At 32.0% G+C, this 21,169-nt stretch overlaps 1 protein-coding gene across 1 annotated transcript in view; it reads left to right on the top strand.

Annotated features, from left to right (window-relative positions):
• Positions 1-21,169, top strand: part of Scp2 (Sarcoplasmic calcium-binding protein 2) — a 288,827-nt gene that overhangs the window by 145,851 nt on the left and 121,807 nt on the right. Inside the window, exon 2 of the mRNA XM_085945282.1 lies at positions 182-258. Coding sequence (XP_085801408.1) covers positions 201-258 — 58 coding nt within the window. The 5' untranslated portion in view covers positions 182-200. The remainder of the gene's footprint in view (positions 1-181; positions 259-21,169) is intronic.

The raw sequence follows: 21,169 nt of genomic DNA, 5'->3' as shown, positions 1-21,169 counted from the left end.
ATGTTTGAGTTTTGATATTGATTTGCCAGGTTTGCAATGTAATTTAACTTCTTACATTAATATTTAAAGTGAAAAATCACAAAATAATCAATATAATATAACATGCCAAAACAGGCCACCATCATCACTGGTGGCAGTCCATTCTGGCATTTTTTAATATTATTTTTTGTTTTGTTTTCAGATCGATTCGACAAAGCACAATGCCTATTTCTGATTTCCGCAAAAAGAAGTTGCTGTACGTCTTCAATGTCTTTTTTGGTAAGTAAAATAATTCCATATTATTTAAATATTTACATAAAATAATTACACATCATTTAAATACCCATATATTTACCTATACCATCATAATATATATTTAGAACATACATGTGAACATTTATATGTAATATTTCTTGTGACGCCAAATTAATATTAACAAAAAAACATATTTTGATACTCTGATTTTATACAAAACATTACTCACTTTCGTAGAGTAGGCAAGGTAAATAATCTTTTAATTTATTTACAAACTAATAATAATACTCTACGTTAATGTAATATCAAAAGTCTCATACCACACAGCATTGTCTGCCAAAGAGAAGAGAATTGGGTAGCGAATGGGTGTATTAAAATATTTCAGAACTATTAATAAATTTGTCGATTGTTTCATTTCACTGAATAGAGAATCTTTTTCACAAGAATAGACAATCAACTTTTTTAAAAAGTCATAACGAAATAATGAATTCACTTAATTTCTCTTGAATAATTCAGTGTTTACTCTAGTAAACAGGTTTAGTTAACTTCTCTACATACCTATGCTTTAGTAGTTGATTTAATTTAATATAATTTTACGTGAATTGCTCTTATTGTAAATTAATTTGTTTGAATTATTGATTTTACTTATTTGCACTAAGTAGTATAATTCATGTAGGCGCTTACATAAGGTATATTTATGATAATCTTATTGTTGATAAATTATACATCTACATTCTACAACAACAACTACAAAGTTTGTTTTCATAATAGCTACAGCTTTAGTACTGAATATGTTTTTAATTTTATTTATTATGGAAAACAAACAGTTACATTGATTATATTATATATATTAGAGAGAGATATTGCAACCAGTAAAGTTTCCATATATAAATTAAAATATAGAAAAGCCTAACAAGATATAAAGTATGAATAACATAAAATAGTGAGAAATTACATAGGAAAAATAAAAAAGAACATTGAATAATAATTATAGACGAAAGTTCTATAATTTTATAATATAATATTATGTTGTGTGTGTTAAGAATAATTAAAATGTATACATAATTATGAGTAATCTAAGATAGAGACGGAACAGAAAAAGATAATAATAAGGAAAGAGAAAATATATACGTTTGAAATTCAATTAGACATTGTCAATTATTATACAAAATTTTGGAGATAGCGCGTTTAAGTATAAATATATTTTTAATTTAAAAAAATAAATATAATTTTATGTTATAAAAACAAATTAATAAAAAATATATTTGAATGCATTTAACATTCGATTATTTCGGATAGAAAGACATATAGATAAATAAAACAATATTTATTCCTAATACTAGATACACGTAGTATTATAATTATCATTTGTGTATAATCTAGAAGAAATATTTAAACGCCACAAAAATATACTATCATAGTTATTTATACAAACTAGTAATAAAATTATTATTAATGATAAAAATAAAATCATCACCTGCAAAAGACATGAAAAATAATCAAATAATCATGATTTAATTATAAGTCAATTACTAGAATATACTTACATATATTTTTTTAATTACATATTAAATACCTTGTACACTAAAACTAACAGCTAATTAATACTAAATTAATTAATTTGCATCACTGATTCGGAAGTTTCTGTAACTATAAATTTATACAGACCGCATATTTGCATACCTAAATATGGAATGCTCAATCATATATCTACATAATATTTTATAACAAATAATATTATATATGTACAGCTTTAGTGCGCTGCACTTTCTGAAAGTTATGGAAGGAAAACTTTCCAATAGGATTGCCTACAAAGTTTTAAGCACCATTCAAAAGAAGAAGGCAGTCTCTTTTAAGCTTTTTGAAGTCTGTCTGTTTTTTTTATGCGAGTGGAAAGTTATCATTTTTATTATTAGGGCAATTTTAATTCTAAATCACGTATTTTACATTATTTAGAAAATAAATCGAGGACAAGTTTGAATTACGCTTAATTAGATAAGCTTACCCTGCCATGTATGGTAACAGTTTTGAAGCAGGGTTCCCTTTATTAAATTATGCCATAACTATCCCTAAATATAATTAATGAGCGTTATATTTACGTGACAAACGTAAAGTTATATTATAAGACAGGAGTAACTATTGAAAATAACATATTCTATAACACGTGTTTAAATTTATCCAATATTTTGTCGACACTCACCCGACACCCAGTATGTTAAGCCAGTTCTCATTCATGTTGTGTTTACCTTCTTGGGATATTTTAATAAACACAAGGATCCTCTACATGGCCAACACATAAAAAGGTCTGAATAAGAAAATTATAAAATATACATACACATTAACTAACAACATTAAAAATCAAAATTGCTCCCCACTCTGATTTTCCCAATAAAAAGTCCCAACACCCATATCCCCTCTAAATTATTTTACCAGCACTAGTATCTTTTCCGGTTTGGTGACCCTCTAAGCTGCGACAATTACCGAGGCATTACGCTACTCAGTGTTCCGGGAAAGATTTTGGCAAACATCCTCTTGATGAGAATAAAGGACCCAATAATCCACGTCCTCAGGAAAAACCAAGCCGGGTTTCTACTTGGTCGAGCGTGTGCAGACCAAATCCACAACCTTCGATGTCTTCTCCAGCAGAGCAATGAGCTGAACAGTCCGATGGCTTGCAGTTTTGTGGATTATGAGAAGGCTTTCGACAGTCCGCACCGCCCCTCCCTCTGGATGATACTGGGAGTATACGGGATCCCTCCCAATATCATTGCCATAATCAAAAGCCTACACGCGAATAGCGAATGCTGTGTCAGAATTGGAGACACTGTCACGGAATGGTTCGGGGTCACGACCGGAGTCAGACAGGGTTGTGTCCTTGCACCGTTTCTCTTCATCATTCTCTTTGACTTCATACTACGGAAGTCAATACCACCCGGCCGAGGCATACCTGTTACCCCCACGGTGAAGCTATGCAACCTGGAATACGCCGATGACGCTGTCTTATTCGACAACTCACAAGAGACAATCGACAGGTTGCATTACAATTCCTCTCGCGTTGGTTTGAAAATCAACATGAATAAAACCAACGTCTTGTTTAATAGCACCTGTCCTGATCCAGATTTCTCTCTAATTAGCGACGGACAAAACATCGAGAGCGTCGACAGCTTCAAGTACCTGGGGGTACACATCACGGGAGACGGCATTTTGCAAAAAGAGCTCGCTATCCGAATGGAAATGGCTGGAGCAACATTCAACTCGATGCGGAATGTCTGGGACTCACGATTGAACTCGGTCAAAACCAAATGCCGCCTATTCGACGCTTGCATTCTGATGGTGCTACTTTACGGTAGCGAATCATGGCACCTTACGAAGGCTCAGAACAACCGTATACTGAGCTTCAAAAACAGATGTTTGCGACGAATACTGGGTGTGCGGTGGGTATGACTTTAGGAGCAACGAGGAGATAAGAGAACGCACCAAAATGCCTCTCATCACGCTGAAAGTGAAGAGGCGACATTGGACCTGGCTCGGCCACGTGCTGCGGATGCCAGAAGAGAACTTCAACCGGGCTTGCCTGTTCTTCAAGCCGACCGGATTCCGGCGTCCTGGAAGGCCGCTAAATACAATCTACAGAGTGTATACGGCGGAGCTACGGGATGCTGGTTTGACCTCGAACGAAGCAAGAAGACTGGTATGCGACAGGGATTCTTGGAGGCGCCGCGTGGTGTCCATATGCTCCAGTTAAGGGGCAGATATGGCAAAATAAGAAGAAGAAGTATCTTTTCCACAATGCGAAGTTTTTTTTCTAGAATGGAACAATTATCCCTGTACATGCGTATGTGCGATTTCTCCTAGTCAGAACGAAATACTTAGGGCGAATGTGATTATTATTGCTGATTGCAAGCATATTGCATCGCCTTTTCTCGCACCGCGTTCCTTCGACTTGTATCAAAAATGTATACTATGGACCGACGGTTTTCGATGGAATTTGAATTTAAATTGTGATTGACTAAAGTTTTATACTATCCTATTTGAATCGTTTTTTCGAGCCGGGTTTTTCCATTCGGCATCTTCAGACACTATTCACACTCAACAATGGTAAATGCACACTGACAACGAATACAGTTCATTCTTGTTTACAAAAATAAGATCCACCTACTTATTACAGGAAAAATCAACTAAAAACACAATTTTAATATTTTGTAAAGACCCATAGCGGATGATACATTAGATACTCACTATTAATTAATACATTCTGATTAAATTATAAAATTATTATTTTGCGCATTAAATTGTCATTATTCGTAAACAAAGGAATCAGGAAACGTGTTGAGAATTAAATAAAATTAGCTAATGAGAAATGTCACTAAATATATCTGCATACTTACTAAAAATAGGTATAATAATTATATAATTATATTATTCATGATCAGTGAAGTGAATGCTTTAACCGAGGCACCAAAAGTTTTTTTAGCTAATGTTTATATCATCACACAGGATTGACACTTTAATAAAATTATATCATTCAATAAACCATTAGGTAAATTTAGGTACTCATACTTGATAAAAACTCACCACGTAAGCGAATATTCGTAAATAAATGTATATATATGTTGAATACCAAATGATAGTGATAAACGTATTTCATGAAAATAACACAATTTCTTTTATCTTTCTCTTGTCATCTCTTTCATCTCATCTCTCGAAATTAATTAATAATATATTCTATTGATATATACTGAAAATATCTATTGTTTTATCAGTTGGTAATCCAAAATGCGACTAAATTAAATATTCTAACTACATTATTTCAATGAAGTACTAATTAATATCAAAGAGCTTTCGTTGCAGCAGAGCTTAAAGTTCCCTTTACAATCACCCAATTTACTAAGCACGTGCCACGCCAAGCTGAATTTACACTCCACACATTTAGTCATAATTTGCATTAGGTATAGGTACGTAAGCGCTTTCAAGAGCTATTTCCGAAACGAAAAACCGACAAAACTTTTTTCCAATTAAAATTAGGAAAAGTTTCTTGCATATGCGTTATTTTCTAACTCAGTATCATTATAATAAATGGATGCATTGTTTATTTAGATTTTGGGTTGAGTAGCCTAGAATAAATAATTTAAGAAAACCTTGGGATTATGTATGTAGCTTTACTCATTAGTAGTATGCCATTTAAAAAATATTTACTTCCATATGTACAAATCGAATGTAGCACTTGTCTTCAACCAGATAGGAACAACCGAACAACGAATGGAAACGGCAGAAGCAACATTCAACTCGTTGTGAAGTATCTGGGACTCACGATTTGGGATCACGGGACGTTTGCATTCAGACAGTGTTCCCTTACGGTAGCAAATCATGGCACGTTATGAAGGTTCAGAGAAACTGTATACTGAACTTCGAGAACAGATGTTTGCGACACATACTGGGTGTGCGGTGATTTTAGGAGTAACTAAAAAAAAGAGAACAAACCAAACAACCTCTCATCTTGCTGAGAGTGAAGAGGATACCTTGAACTTTGCTTGGTCGTATGCTGCAGATGGCTGAAGAGAATTTTAAGTTGGCTTGCCTGTTCTTCAATCTGATGGATTCCAGCATCCTGGAAGGCCACTAAACTGCTCCAGGGTGTATACGACGAATGCGGATGCTGACATAATCTGGGAAGACGCAAGAAGACTGGCGAGTAACAGAGAGTCGTAGAGGATCCGTGTGGTGCCCATATGCTCTATGGTTAAAGAAGAATATAATACATACTGTATTTATATGTAATATGACATTTTAATAAGCACCATCATAATGAATAACCCATTGACACAGCCGAATAAACAATAAATTAATATTTTTTTTATTCAATAGACACTACTCAATATAATATATCTATCTACACAATATCAAAGAATGTTATGATTGAAAATATATTATTTTGAAAAACCTCAGATTATCTCTGAACGAGTGTGGTCCGAACTCTATTTTTCTTTTAAATTAATTATAGCTCTTGCACTTTCAATTACTTATCAATAAACGAATTATTTTTTTCTGAATTCTATAAAAATACAATAAAAAAACTCTCTGAAGTTATTTTTTACGGCGATTCTTTCTGGTTGTCTCAGTTATAGGTTATTTTATTTATAAAAAATCGTTTCTAATTTTTTCCGAACGTAAAAAAAAAATGTAAAACTTTTCACGAAAAGGTGAAAATCTTGGGCTACCTACTTTGGGGTCTTAATCAATTTACTGATTAATTCCTGAGACCCAATTACAAAGCAAAACTTTTCTTGAGAAACATTTTACTTTGAACCGCTTTGAACGTTGACCGTAATTCCAAATACTGCTACATTGGAATTTTCTTTTTAATAAATTGATTTTTTTTTTTGTAATATCCTTTTATAACAAACTAAGTAAGATAAGGTACCTCATTATCATTTTTGATACTACAGCTAGATCACCCGGATGAATCAGAATATTTTCCAGATAATTTGGTTGAGAATCCTTAAATCCCCCGTGGCGCTATCCAGCAATCTTAGTTTCGTCTGTCCAGATCTTTTCGTGCCCTTAGGGAATACTTACATAGCCTGCCATGTTAGTAACTCCTCATGTATATTATACATAAATATATACTGTTAATATTGTTTAATTATTTGAGTCAACAATTTGAAATAATATTAACTATTAATCACTTATAAATTAATACCTTCTTCTCTTGATGGCACATTCTATTGAAAGTAAATTGGTAACCAAATTGGAGTACATTTCGATTTCACTATCTTAGTCTAGCCATATCAGACTACCAATGCCTTAGAAATTGAGTCACTTATGGAGATTGCATAGCTAAAACTATCTCGTTCTACGTATGTTTTTTCTGTTACCTTATTTTCTCTGCATTACGGGTTTGGGTAAATTGTATTTCTCATTAGGGAACTATGGTCGAATTATGCAGCATCAGAGTCGGTATATTTCGCGAACACAGAATAGTTTTGCTGTCGCGGTGTGGACGGGCTAATAACATTTTTATTATCTCGGGAAATTCGTAAACTGCAAGCATATAATGGTGTAATATACATTTGGTGACGTTATTCCTGGCATTTCCAGAGTTAAGGTGAGTGTATCTTGTATCGATAAAACTCAAATGTGCGAGAGCGCTTGTTGGTCGTTCGTTGAATGCACGTAGAATTAAACATCTACGCTGTTCGTACGTGTATATAAGCCATAATATTATATTTAACTTTCCCATTACAATACTAATAAATTCCGTCTATTGAGGTGATATCACCTTGGGTTACCGTACAAGATTGACAATTTTTATCTATAAAATGATCAAAAATGCATCAAACCTAAATACAATCATACAAGTATTTCTATACATTCTTACAGCCAACAAGTTGTAATAATCTTGATCTCACAATTTATTTTCATATCTATTTCTCACAATTTCGTATGTCTTTCTTTGTTAAGTATAAATATAGACATATCTATATTGTTCGTAATTGAATGCGATGCTCTGTATACAATGTGTATTTATAATTTATGACAGTTAAATGAAATCTGACGGATAATCATCAATTATATGTACTTAGGAATACTGTATTGTGCCATCAATTGGAATATTAACATTTTAATTAGATGTAATCTTGATGGTTCTAAGAAAAGCCAAAATATAAAGTGCTTATTAACTTAATTATTTGCAGTTAATAGACTAATTAACCAAAGGTGACATTGCAATAATGGGAATGTTAAAATACACAGCGAATATTAATATTTAATCTATCAAATATAGGTTTTTTAATGTTCCTTCGTATACCGTTTACTCAAGAAAGCTGTAAATTGTTTTACTTTAAAATAAATGTATTGTGTTTCTTAATAATTTTCCGCAATAAATATTAACATAATGTGCTCACCATAAAATCTATTAATCATTAAAAAAAACTATAGATACTTTATTAGATTTATAGGTGTAAATTTTTTAAGATTGCATGTACAGCAATTTCTGTTGATAATTAATTTGAAACATAGCAAGCATTAGTAACATTTCAAAATAAACTTTAAATGCACAAAATGATTCATGCACGTCCGTGGAAACAAAACAAACATAATTAATAATAATTTATTCATTAATCAACACTGTATGAACGGAATAACAAGCTATCAATTTGTGATATAAACAATATAATGTATTCATTAAAATGAGTAATGTATTTAACTGTTATTTTTGGATAAACAACAGTGAACAAAGAAAGATTGAAAACGATAAAATTATATTATTTTTACAATAAAATTTCAATAGCAAAATATTAATTGTTAGTATTGCTAAAATCAATTTATTCTATTATTGCTTTTCTTTATTTAGACTTTTTTGAGAGGAAAAACGAGATATTAATTCGTAATATAATAATATAAGTACGTATTTTTAAATAAATAAAGGATATTTTCTAATATAATAAAATCATCTGAAAATTATTTTCAAAACAAAAACGTTTAAGAAATTTTCGAATGTACGAGTATTACGAAAATCATTCATTGTGTTATTTTTGTTTCCCTGTCTTCAGTTGTATTTTTTTTTTACAAGTTTTAGAATATATAAATTTATTTTGTAATAATTTGTTTAAGGTTACCAGATAAATCTCATGCTATCAGTTAAGTCAAAGCTTAAACTCACATAAATCGTCTTTTCAATCAAACTGTTTTCAAACTGTCAATCAAATCCTTGCAACAAATTGTAATATCTGCTAATATATTCGTATTATTGAGACTATTTGAACACGGTACCTATATAATAAACGCTATTCATGGATTAACTGAAACACTCTGAATTTCTTGTATAGGTTGTGGGTTGGATAATAGCATAATGTTGTTTTTCGCGGTCATGTGTTCATATATTATGCAAAGCATTAGCGCCAAGCGTGCATACAAAGAGGGGGGTCTCGAATAAATTATTCATGTGAATGGAACATTACTCCTTCTTCGGATGATTTGGCTGTCGAACGTCGGTGTGTCAGTGAATCGGTGCAACCATCTGCGGCATCCAATGTTTGTTTTAATATTCTGACATGTTACAATAACTCGTAGGTGAGCAACTATTGCTATAGCTGCTAACCAGGTGTTCATCGCTATCACCAAAAAATCTGAATGTTTGGGTATGGGGAATGTACTTAGAAAACCCCGCTTGAACCAACGAGGAGCTATGGGTACTTTATAGACGGATTAAATGCGGAAGTTAGTGGCAACTGGTAGGTTCTGTTAACCCCGCTCTTATGAAAAATCAAAAAATAAAAAGTATTATTTATATGTTTTCAAAAAGTACACCCCCCATATCATTTTTCTGTTTCATGTTGTGAACGTCTTAAATTTATAATTTATACAGTTCACTATAATTAATAATATGTAACAATAAATCCATTAGAATTTAAATTCAAATTCTATCAAGTACCCTCCTCTCGGTCGATATTATTGATAAAATTAACTTGAATTTGAATGATTAACAACAGGTATTGTAACAAAAGCTTGTTAAGACACCCACCCCCACCTGGGACCCCCACCTGTGATTCGCACGATTGAAAGCCCATATTAGAGTAAAAATGGTACCTAACTTACTATATGATAGTATCATCTTCTTCCGGCAGAATTTAGCATTCTCCTTCGCATGTGTCCTCGTTTCTCATATCACACGACAATTCCGGTCTATCCATTTTGTTCTAATCTTAAATTCAGCTATTTCACAGTTTTCCAATGTACCTCTAGGTCACATCCCTAGAATATCCTAATCTTTGGTATCTTGTTGTCTGGCATTCTTCCAGAATACTCCTTGAATCGTCTCATAATTAAATATGAAATATATTGTAAAGCTTATGGTTCATCTTTATTTTCTAGTATGGGTCAAACACAGCTAATTTCACTTCTTCGTTTTAGCTCTGACACAATCATTTTTAGTGGTAAAACGACTATAAATTTATATTACTAAAAATACATTAATTCATTCTCTTTTAATCACGAACCATCGTAAAGGGAACGTCTATACTAAATTCATTCCCGAATATATTAAAAAAAAAATAACATCTCAAGAGCAAACCTATTAGAAAAAGTCCAGCATGTGTTAGTTCCCGGCAATAATTACAACATAATTGGTTTCCAGCCAATGTACTTTACTAATTAAACCGTGGATGTCCTAAATTATTACAACAAAATTAACTAGTAGTCGTATAACTGAAGCAGTTTTCAAAATTTGCTAATATTGGCGACTGGTTTTGTTTGTTGAATCAAGGTAAGTAGGGCCCAATAAAAAGTACTTAGCTTGATTACTAACACAGCGGCAGAAATCTCTCCAAATTTTAATCTAAGCGTACTTGCCCTTGCTAATAATTTAATTTAACTTAGTTTACTAAATTATTATTTTTAGATTTTTTCTTGTCAACTAGCTTATTTTCTTACCGTGCCCGTCATATTTTATTCAACGACAGGTGGCAGCACTATTCATATTATTTCTGGCATCCATCTAAACAGTTGAAGAAAAAACGTTAGGGAAAAATGAGACAAAAACAACATTGCAGGATTTACTGAAATGCTATAATTATCATTTAATACAGTAACAAAGTTATTCAGTTTTTCATGAAGGTTTTTCAAAGTCAGCCAGATATTTGGCGAGTAAAGATACGCAGCCGACCCATGTACGGACTGATGCTTCCATTTCGTAAACTTTTTGCGCCCTTACACCTGAGTTCACAAAGGATTTACCTGATATACGAGGCCATAACGCTGAGTAAGTGACGTTTAATAACAAAAGCTGGGAAACTTTATTCCGCCATATAATCTTTCCGAGAATTTTACTGCCGAATAAAACTTTTACACGCACATTTACCTTAGAATTTTTGAAAATGATTGTATTGTTACCTATCTCAGCTACTCCTGTAGTCAAATTTTCAAAGAACCGGCGTTTTATAGAGTGGCGCTCGTTTCGATTCCCTGTAAAGTCACAATACGTCTTCCCGACACCAATATGTTTTCAATATTTTTGAAGTAACACTTTTTTAGGCACCTTTGGAAAATCACATCAGAGTGTATTTTTGGCGTGTGACATATAACACATAATTTATTTTTTCACACGAAAAAAATCGCACTCGATTGGATTCGAACCACGATTGTTCGGTTATCAGCCGAACGCACTGTCTTTACGCTACAGTATTATAATGCAATCGTGACGATTACACAGTATAATATTATAGTTTATTCCGTTGCCTAGGCAGTGAATTTATTATTATATGTACGAAGAATTGTTCCGTTGCCTAGGAAACGAGTTTATTATTACATGTGATTAGCTGTCAAAACTAAATTTAATATTTTTTAGTGTGATAAATACGTTACTTTTGTTTGGTATTACATATTTAGTTTATGTTAAAACTATTTTCTAACTGTTTGAATATTTTTAGTTGATGTGAATTTTGACTAACGCGGTGTGCGATTATTTTATTTTGTTACGCCAAAGAAGTATAACGTCTAACGCGCGTACATAAGCACACACGCCGATTTTTTCTAATAGGTTGTAGATGTTTCTGAATTATGTATATTCAACAAATTGTTATGTATCCATAACTCCTCTCTCTATGATAATATCTCTAATGGCAATAAATTGATCTTTGTTTAATTCATCGACACTCTAAGTTACTAATTATGTACTATTTTTAAGAATATTCGATCGGTGTGATTTAGACTATTGCAATGTACCTACTATTTCATATTTATACTTTTGTAAATGATTCTAATATCATTCAACTCGGACCATTCAACTTAACTCAGCTCTGCTCGTCGAGTTTTACTGCGGATCGAACTCTATTGAGTTCTTTCCCTTTTATTTTTACACAACGGAACTATCAGTGGCGAAGGGTGACTTTTGGAAAGAGGTAGGCTGTGGAGATATGATAAAAAGAGCACACTTGTCAGGTATACTTACGAGAATAGTACGATATTTACTACTAATGAATAGGCACACACTATTAAATGATAACGACACACTAATTCAATGAAACTTCAAAAACTCATTGACGACATAAAAATGAGCGATGTGTTTTTGATACCCATCAAAAATCATTAGATAAAATTTATTTTTATTTTTAAAAACAATCTATACTTACTTATTTATTAATATTCGATTAAACGCCGTTAAAATTATTTTTTTAATTATCTAATTATTAATGATTTTGGACAAAGTGCGCAGTCGTGACAACAATATTATGCGCGAATGTTTTAGGCTCTGCGAAAGGAGCTTGCCTCATTTCGTACAAATCAGCAGACTTGCTGAGGTTACGAGACGTAAAGTCCATACAAAAAAAATTCAGAATTATTCCAAACATAATCTGAAATTTATTTACGTCGAGAAGTCGCGGCATTTATTATTTAATTTACGGCGCGGCGCGCTGTGGTTTTTTTAATACCTTTGCAGTTGTTTTGTAAACTGTGTAATACTGTAATACATTCCTACATATGCGATCTCGTTGGCAAAATAAATTATTTTTATATAACATAAAATAATGAAGTGATTAAGTATATAAATATGTCAATATGCAATTAAAAAATATTTTTCTTAAGAAGGTAGGCTTTAAATAATCGCCTAGTATGGAGTCTTCGCCACTGGGAACTATAAATTCAATATTGACGAATAAACATCTCTGAAGATTAACATTCATCGAGTCGTATTACTGACATATACCTTCCACTGGACCACGTGAAGGATCGGGGCCCGTTGGTAAGGATTTCCGTTGCCGAAAACATAACAAAATGAACAAACGAATGCAACATTCTTAATTCATGTAAATTATTCATTCAAATGAAAATTTTTAGCAAGTGAAATTATTTTTAAATCAAAATTTTGAAGCAATCTGAGGCCATTTAAAAATTAAGGCGTATACCTACATATTGTTTTTTATCACTATAACAGGCCATGAGTCACAATAACAGTAGTGAAGTACTAGAAGCGAAACAATCACATTAACTCGCAGGTTTTGATAAAATCGCATAATGATATTGTGACGTCACCGTCAATCGAACCCGGAGCACCCCCCGGTGCCTAATGCACTGAACCATGATACCTTAACTTAAAAAAATTACAAAATATGGTTGCCGATTTTAACAAATTTTGATAAAAAAAGTCATTGGATAATAGATATTGGTTAATTTCATTGTGATTAGGTACGGTATAGGTGTTAAAATTTGTAAATCACATAATATACTGTAATCCATGTCCTGATCAGCACAAATGGGTCAACAACACAAAATCACTACACAAAATATATAATTTTATAGAATTAAATGGAGAAACATAAATTATCTGAAACTGTAATCGAGAAAATCTTTTAATATTTTAACCTCAACTGTGAATATTTAAATAACAAATTATCTTGGACTACCTCGTACAAAAATCATAGGCATTGTTCATAATGTACATTTTTTAATAGGCCTGTTTCCATATTCTAAGTATATTGTGAGTACCTACTACTGCCATTGTGCCATCTATGTCATTTTCTAAAAACCTGAGTGTTTCTGTGATTGTTTCACTGCTACTACTACACTACTGTTAACGGCCCTCGTAGAATTTTGTAGTATTAAAAATAAAAAAAAGTAAACTGTATTCGTGTAATATAAAAAATCATCTTCGTCCCCGTTACCTTAATTGTTGGGATTCGGAACAACATCAGCGCACGATCACTCTACTTGACGGAGATTGTTGGCAAAGGGTATGAAGAAAAATATACCGTTCAGGTCCATGGCCGACTACACCACCGTCCGTTGGGTATCTCTATACCGAGCTCTATATCTCTGGGTAGTCACAATAATTGGCCTATCTGTGACTCTCTTGAGAGTGTCCGCTCATCTCTTACGGAGGCGGTCCAGATACTAAGCGCCTACTGAGATTTCTTTGTGAGAGATCTAAATCAATCAAACCTAACAACGTGACTCATCCATCTGTGTATTGGCGCCTTCTAGATATCAATTATTAATGAGCAATTCAATTTGAAATAGTTATAAATAATTGGGAAGAGGAATAAAGGAATACTATAATTTTAAATGTATATAACATAATAAAAACAATTCTCATTGTTCGTCTGCAATATCAATACAATTAAACGAATAATCCGATTTAATTTTCAATTACTCTGTGAATTGAAATCGAAAACTTAATGATATCAATTTTCATTGGAGAGGGTCTAGTTTGATAGTGCCAGATTAAACAACGCCGTTTGCCTGCAATTCCGAGTAATTTTTGTCATTATGCTTTCATAATTGAGCGGAATAATTCTATTTTAGAAACGGAAATAGTCTCTATTGAAAAGTTCAATATTACGTGCGAAATACAGATTGTTAAATAATAATATAGGTACTGTTTATTAATAGATTGAACTAAATGGTTATCAGCTATCAAATTAGTACTATAGATTAAAACGTTATACCTAACACTTATTTTTTTTCTGATTCTCACCAAAATCAACAATTGTGTTGACAAATCATCGTGGAAAATACAAAGTTATACAATTTTTTACAACAATAATGAATCTATTTGAGCTACGTTTTGGGCATTACGTGAAATTTATGGTCAAAATAATCGACCTACAGAGTTTACTATTCGTAATTTAATTGAAAAATTCAAATGGTAACGTTTGTGATGCTAAGAATCCAATCCATCAAAGACGTAAACGTATTGCTGAAAATATCGATGTTGTGAATCAAATTGTGGATTAAAATCCAGAACTAACAATTACACGTCGTTCTCAAGAACTTGGACATTCTTATGGCACTACATTGAATATTTTTCATAAATATTTACAATTGAAGGAGTATAAAATATTATAGTTATCATGAAACCTTAAACCGAATGACCATTTGGTTAGTTTTGCTGATTGAACTTTAGAGAAACTTGAAACAGATCCATTATTTCATGAAAAAATCATCTTCACCGGCGAAGCTCATTCGGGGTTAAATAGCTTCGTTCATAAGCACAATTGTCGCATTTGGAGTTAGAAGATGAAAACCCACAAGCTATTCTTAAAACACCTTTACATCCACAAAAATGACAGTTTGGTGTGTTTTATAGTCAGGAGGTGTAATTACGTCGTATTTTTTTTTTAATGAAAATAGCAATGCAGTTACTGTCAATGGAGAATGCTACATAAAGATGATTACTGATTCTTTCTGGCATGAATTAGATAATTTTTACCTGGACGATATGTGGTTCCAACAATATGATTCATTCATTCATTTTTTTATTCAATGAATATGTAGCTGTAGTATAGTAACGATCAAATATCTATTGTTTAATGTATCAAATTATTCTGCAATAATATATTCCCAGCGAATCAATTTCCAGTAAACAAATCTTGGCTAGATCAGCAAGTTGATTGGCGATATTAGATACGGTATATTATTACATCATATCACAGCACATTATATCATTACGGTGTAATAGCCGAATAATCATTTTTCATGGTATCATATTTTCTTGCGACGGTAATAATAAATAATATTTCACAAGCTACTCGATTTAAAACGCTGACTCCATAATTAGTCCAATGTGATTATGTACCAGAATTTAATGTTAATGTGTTACTTTTTATTGTATAAATAACGAAGAATAATTTATCTAAATGTCACTCGAATCCAAGTACCTGGCTCGTAACTATTTCAGTAGATTATATGTACTATCATTGTATAATATACTATTGTACCGATACGCTGCTAATAAAACTCACCCCTGCTACATCTTAGACTTCATTATCATCATCCTCAACCCACACATAGAACACCACAGTAGTGACCCAACAAATACAACACAATATTTAAGAAAACAAGTTTATGCATTTAACAAACATAATTTGGAACGACCCTATAAATATGCATGTTAAAAAAATATTAATTGCACTCGGCGGGACATAAACGAAAGTTGACTTTGGACGCATAGTTGTTGTGCATGCTGGTTCAAGTATCTCTCGTTAAAAAAATTACTTAGGTAATATTTCAATTTGCACGATTTATTACCAAGCAAAATCAAAAGCTCCAATATCAAATTCATTTATTATCATAACTGAGCTTTATCCTTCTGGTTTAAAAACAGACGAGACTAATGAGAATTATTCGTTTGCCTTTAAAGCTATTGCATGTGCCAAATGGGTTTGAGCTTTTAAAATAAGAAAATGACTTTATACTAAATGTCGTTATACTGTCTTAATTGAGCAGAATAACTCCATTTTCAGTCTGAATAGACTCTTCTGAGAATAGTTTTGAACAGTTTAACTATTTTCTGCCGCAAATAAACTTTGGCAAACGTCCATATATTCTTTAATAGCTCTAAAATGGCTTCTATCTTAAATGCGATGCTCTTTTAATATAGTAGTAATAAAATGGTTTTTTTCATAGATTTCTATATCCCAATGCAAGTTTATATATATACATATCTACTCTTTTTAACACTACACAGTCCATGAGGCCCAATTACAGTAGTCATTGGGTTAGTAGTAATAGAAGAAAAACAATCACCAACATCCAGACTTTGAGAAAATACATAAATATATTGTGACCTCGCTGGGAATGGAACAAACACTATCTACATTCTATATATTGCTATCAAACTTGCTGTGGAAACAAATACGTTTGACTGACAAAGTTTAATGTGCATTATTTATGTTGAATCTTAACAACCTACGTCTACACCTCGCCACTACTATACAGGCATTCAGTTTGTGGATTTTTAGAAGGAATGATTGTTAGTCATTTGAGTATCCATTTCATTCTTACTCTCAATCAAACACACTGAAAAACGAATACAATAAAAACAATAAATACTATCATATCAATTAACATATAGTTATATTACCGTCACCAAATTGTATGTATTAAGTACCTTCGACATATTTTGTATTAATTTATTTTATTTATAAAATTATCATATTTTTTTTTTCAGTAACAACCTGCCACCATATTCATATAGGTATGGCAGTGCATCCTGCTAAGTAAAAAGACAGTGTTTTTAATTGTTGTAAAATTGTTGTAGAATAACCCAAGTTTTAAACTACCCTTTCTCTTATATTATGTAAAATTATTGGATTTTTTTAACATAATCTCTAAATAGTCTTAGTTTGAGAAAATGGGTAGTTTAAAAGTTGTGTTCTCTAACAACAATTTCACTACAATCAAAAGTACTGTTTTTTTTACTTAGCAAGGCAGAACAGTAAACATTTATGCTTTTGAATATTTGCTTTTTTATAGCTTTAATGCATAAATGATTAACAACGACCCTGCAATTACCCAATAATTACGAAGATAGCGCTAAGTAAATTATGTTTTTATTATTTATGACTGAATAGACAAAATAATTTAAAAGGTAAAATTGTTTTTATTGTAAATATATATTTATAATAATCACAGATAAAATTGTACCAAGTACGATTCTAACAAATATATTTTATTTTTCAGTGATGAGTTTTATTTATTAAAGCAGATCAATAGCTTAGAGTGGATAAGAAAGAGTCAGTATCAAGAAAGTAAAAGATGTGACCTTAAATTTTAATTTGATACTAAGATTCTTTTATTGTACATTGTAAGGTTTAGCATTGTATATATATTACGCTGAAGAAACATCATTATAAAGCAGCTTATCATATATATTAAATCAAAATACAACTAAGTTTGCAATGTTTATTGCAAAACTTAAAATTTCTCTTAGAAACAGACATAGTTATTTACTGAAAACATATCCCAATTTGACGACATAGTAACGTAGATTTAATGACCATTCTATACACAATTCAATTTATGCTATAAAACTGTTATACGACTGTAACTAAAAAAAACGTTATGAAGATAGAGCTATCCGTTATCATTCCGTTTACGATAGTTTAATAAACAGACGGAAAGACGGGCGGTTTGAATTGCATAAATGCATACGAAATAGAAGCGAAGCGATGTCTTACCGTATTTTACTCTCCAACAATACGTGGTTTACAAGGAAAACGTCTTCCACGAATAAATTCATCGTCTAAAAAGTTTGAATAATGTATTTAATATTACATTTTTGCCCATTAAATATAGATAAAATTGAATAATATCAAACTTTCTATAATGCTCACGAATCAAATAATGTTTAAGATTTTTCGCTTCAAAGTTTGTTCTAGTTATTTGAGATTGATGTAAGACAGGGAATAAAATCTCTTACTATACAATTACATAATCTCTATATTGGAAAATAAATATTATTTATGACAATTTAAAATGGGTCTGTCATGTTCAACGAATGTGCCTGAGTCAACCAGTCCAGAAAGTATTTAATGCTAAGATATCTGGGCGAAGGAATATTGGGTGGTGGTTGAATAGCGTGGCCCAGGATGCACGAGCAATTGGAAACCTGGATTGAAGGAGGATTGCGAAGAATATACCGCCCTCTGAAAGACTACTTGAGTACCTCGGTCTGTTGCGGCACGAATTACGATGATTTATTATATGATGTTTATTATATTTAAAGAGCACTACATCAGGCCAAGAGGCCAAGAGGCCAAGAGTGAAATAGTAGTGTATTAATAATATAAGTGAAACAATCACAAACACCCAGGCTTTGAAAAAATCACATAAATATATTTTGACATCACACAGAGCTCTCGGATGAACGGCCAGCGCCTTACGCATGAGAATTTAACACAAAACCCAACTGTAACATGATAGGAAAAAACAGGCAGCGTTGTCGATGTGCTTATTTAGCTAACAATCATATCATAAGCAAAGCAATATATGGTAACAATATTCATTGCTGAATAGCGCGTTGATTTCAATACCAATATAGATTGGCAGGTGTCTATTTCGATAAATCCGATGTATTTTACGTGAATTTCATAAATGAATGGGTTAAGAAGCATGTGATCGAAATGCATGTACGTAGCTAAGTTATTAAATCCAGCGCGCATGAGGAGGGTGCAGTTTAAGCGAATTGTATTTTTGCACTCATATTTTGACCACGGTTCTTCATCCATACCACCAAACATCGAAATACGTGTTCCCAGTTCCCACAATTCCAATTTCAATCGGAAATTCAAAATCGAATTTATAATAATAATAATAATATTAATATCTTTTACGGTGTTAACTGTCAATAATTCATAGTGAAAATATTATCATGTTATTAAATTTCACCTCAATTTCGTCAGTAAGTTTTTGAATTTTTATCGCATAAGTGTGTCGTTATCATTAGTAGTAATGTCGTATTATCTTCTTATTTCCCGTAAGTATACCTGCCAAGTGTGTTCTTTTTCTCTGATCTCCACAGCCTACCTCTTTCCAAAGTCATCCTTCTCCACTCTGTGAGATAGTAGGTACCTACCATCTATTGTGTACAGTAATTTTTATAACATACTAGCTGAAGTACCCGGCTTCGCACAGGGTCACTTCGTGGTTATATTTATCTTAGATATTTAAAAAATAATAATGGGTGATTATTACCATTTAAAAAAAATAAAAAAAATTCGGTTAGGTACATGTTCAAACACGCGCGTCAACATAATTTTACTCCCTACTTTAATTATAGTTCGTCAATTTATGGCTACGGCCGTATGTTGTAGCTTAACCACTGGGGAATTCCAAAAGAAATGGCGTATTTCAAAAAAACACTACCTTATTCTTAGGTCAATAATTATTATAAAGCAATCATTATTCGTAGGATGTTTATGACACTTGAATGGTCAAAGACATAGCTTATAATGAGTATCTTTAGAATTATCTTCAAATGTGTAAATCTTGCCGATTTTTGAATATTAAAATTCCTAATTCTTGTCAAATTGGGGATCACAGAGATTATCAATATAATTTTTTATCGTGAATATTTTACAAAAATTATCTCATCATAAATTATACTAATGGTTTTATAAATGCGTCTAAAAATTAATAAATGTAAAAAATCTTAACGCCACTGCATAGTTATGTACCGAAATATGACTATATTCTAAAACATTAGAGCGAGAGGTTTAAAAGAATACGATTTTATGTAACAAAAATACTTTATGCAGTCATTAAATGTTTAAAATAAATATGAGGGATAATAAGGCTTCAAAATTATATAAATAGATTATCTACAACGTTTAAGGAGTGTCCAGGATCATGGTTTTAAAATACAATAAAAACTCAATTTTGACCTACGACGAGCATGTCCCCCCTTAATGTTATTAATATATAGTAAAAAAAAATCAATATTGCATGGAACAAACAAACAACAAACTTTGTATTTTATATAATACTAATTTAGAAACCTTCGCAGGTGTGCCCACAACAACTGACAAAAGCTTCATCGCAATCGGATAAATGGTATAGGAATGCATACGAAGAGAAGAAAAAGATGATTTTATAATTCAAAAATCTTTGTGGGCATACGCACGACAACTTACCAAAGTTTTATTGCAATCGGATGAATGGTATAGGAACGCATACGAATAGAAGAAGAAGAAGATGATTGTACTAATTTAGATACCTTTGCGGGCGTGAGCACAACTTTTGATCAAAATTTCATTGCTATCGGATGAATGGTATAGGACCGCATACAAATATAAGAAGATAGCATAAAAGAAGAAGAAGATGGTTGTACCAATTCAGGAATCTTTGCGGGTGTTGGCACAATTACTGACGAAAGTTTTATTGCAATCCGATGAATGGAATAGGAACGCATACGAATAGAAGAATATAGAATAAAAGAAGATGGTTGTACTAATTCAGAAACCTTTGCGGGTGTCACCACAACAATTGACGAAGGTTTCATCGCAATCGGATGAATGGTATAGGAACCATACGAATAAAAAAATATATAATGAAGAAGAAGAAGAAGATGGTTGTACTAATTCAGAAACCTTCGCGGATGTTGGCACAACCACTGACGAAAGTTTCATCGCAATCGGATGAATGGTATATGGACCATACG

The sequence above is a fragment of the Rhyacophila brunnea genome, unplaced genomic scaffold, assembly GCF_057557595.1.
Source record: "Rhyacophila brunnea isolate RB1 unplaced genomic scaffold, BYU_Rbru_1.0 scaffold_18, whole genome shotgun sequence".
Taxonomy (NCBI): Eukaryota; Metazoa; Arthropoda; class Insecta; order Trichoptera; family Rhyacophilidae; genus Rhyacophila; species Rhyacophila brunnea.
The sequence above is the reverse complement of the archived record's forward strand: the minus strand, read 5'-3'. Positions and strand labels throughout refer to the sequence as shown.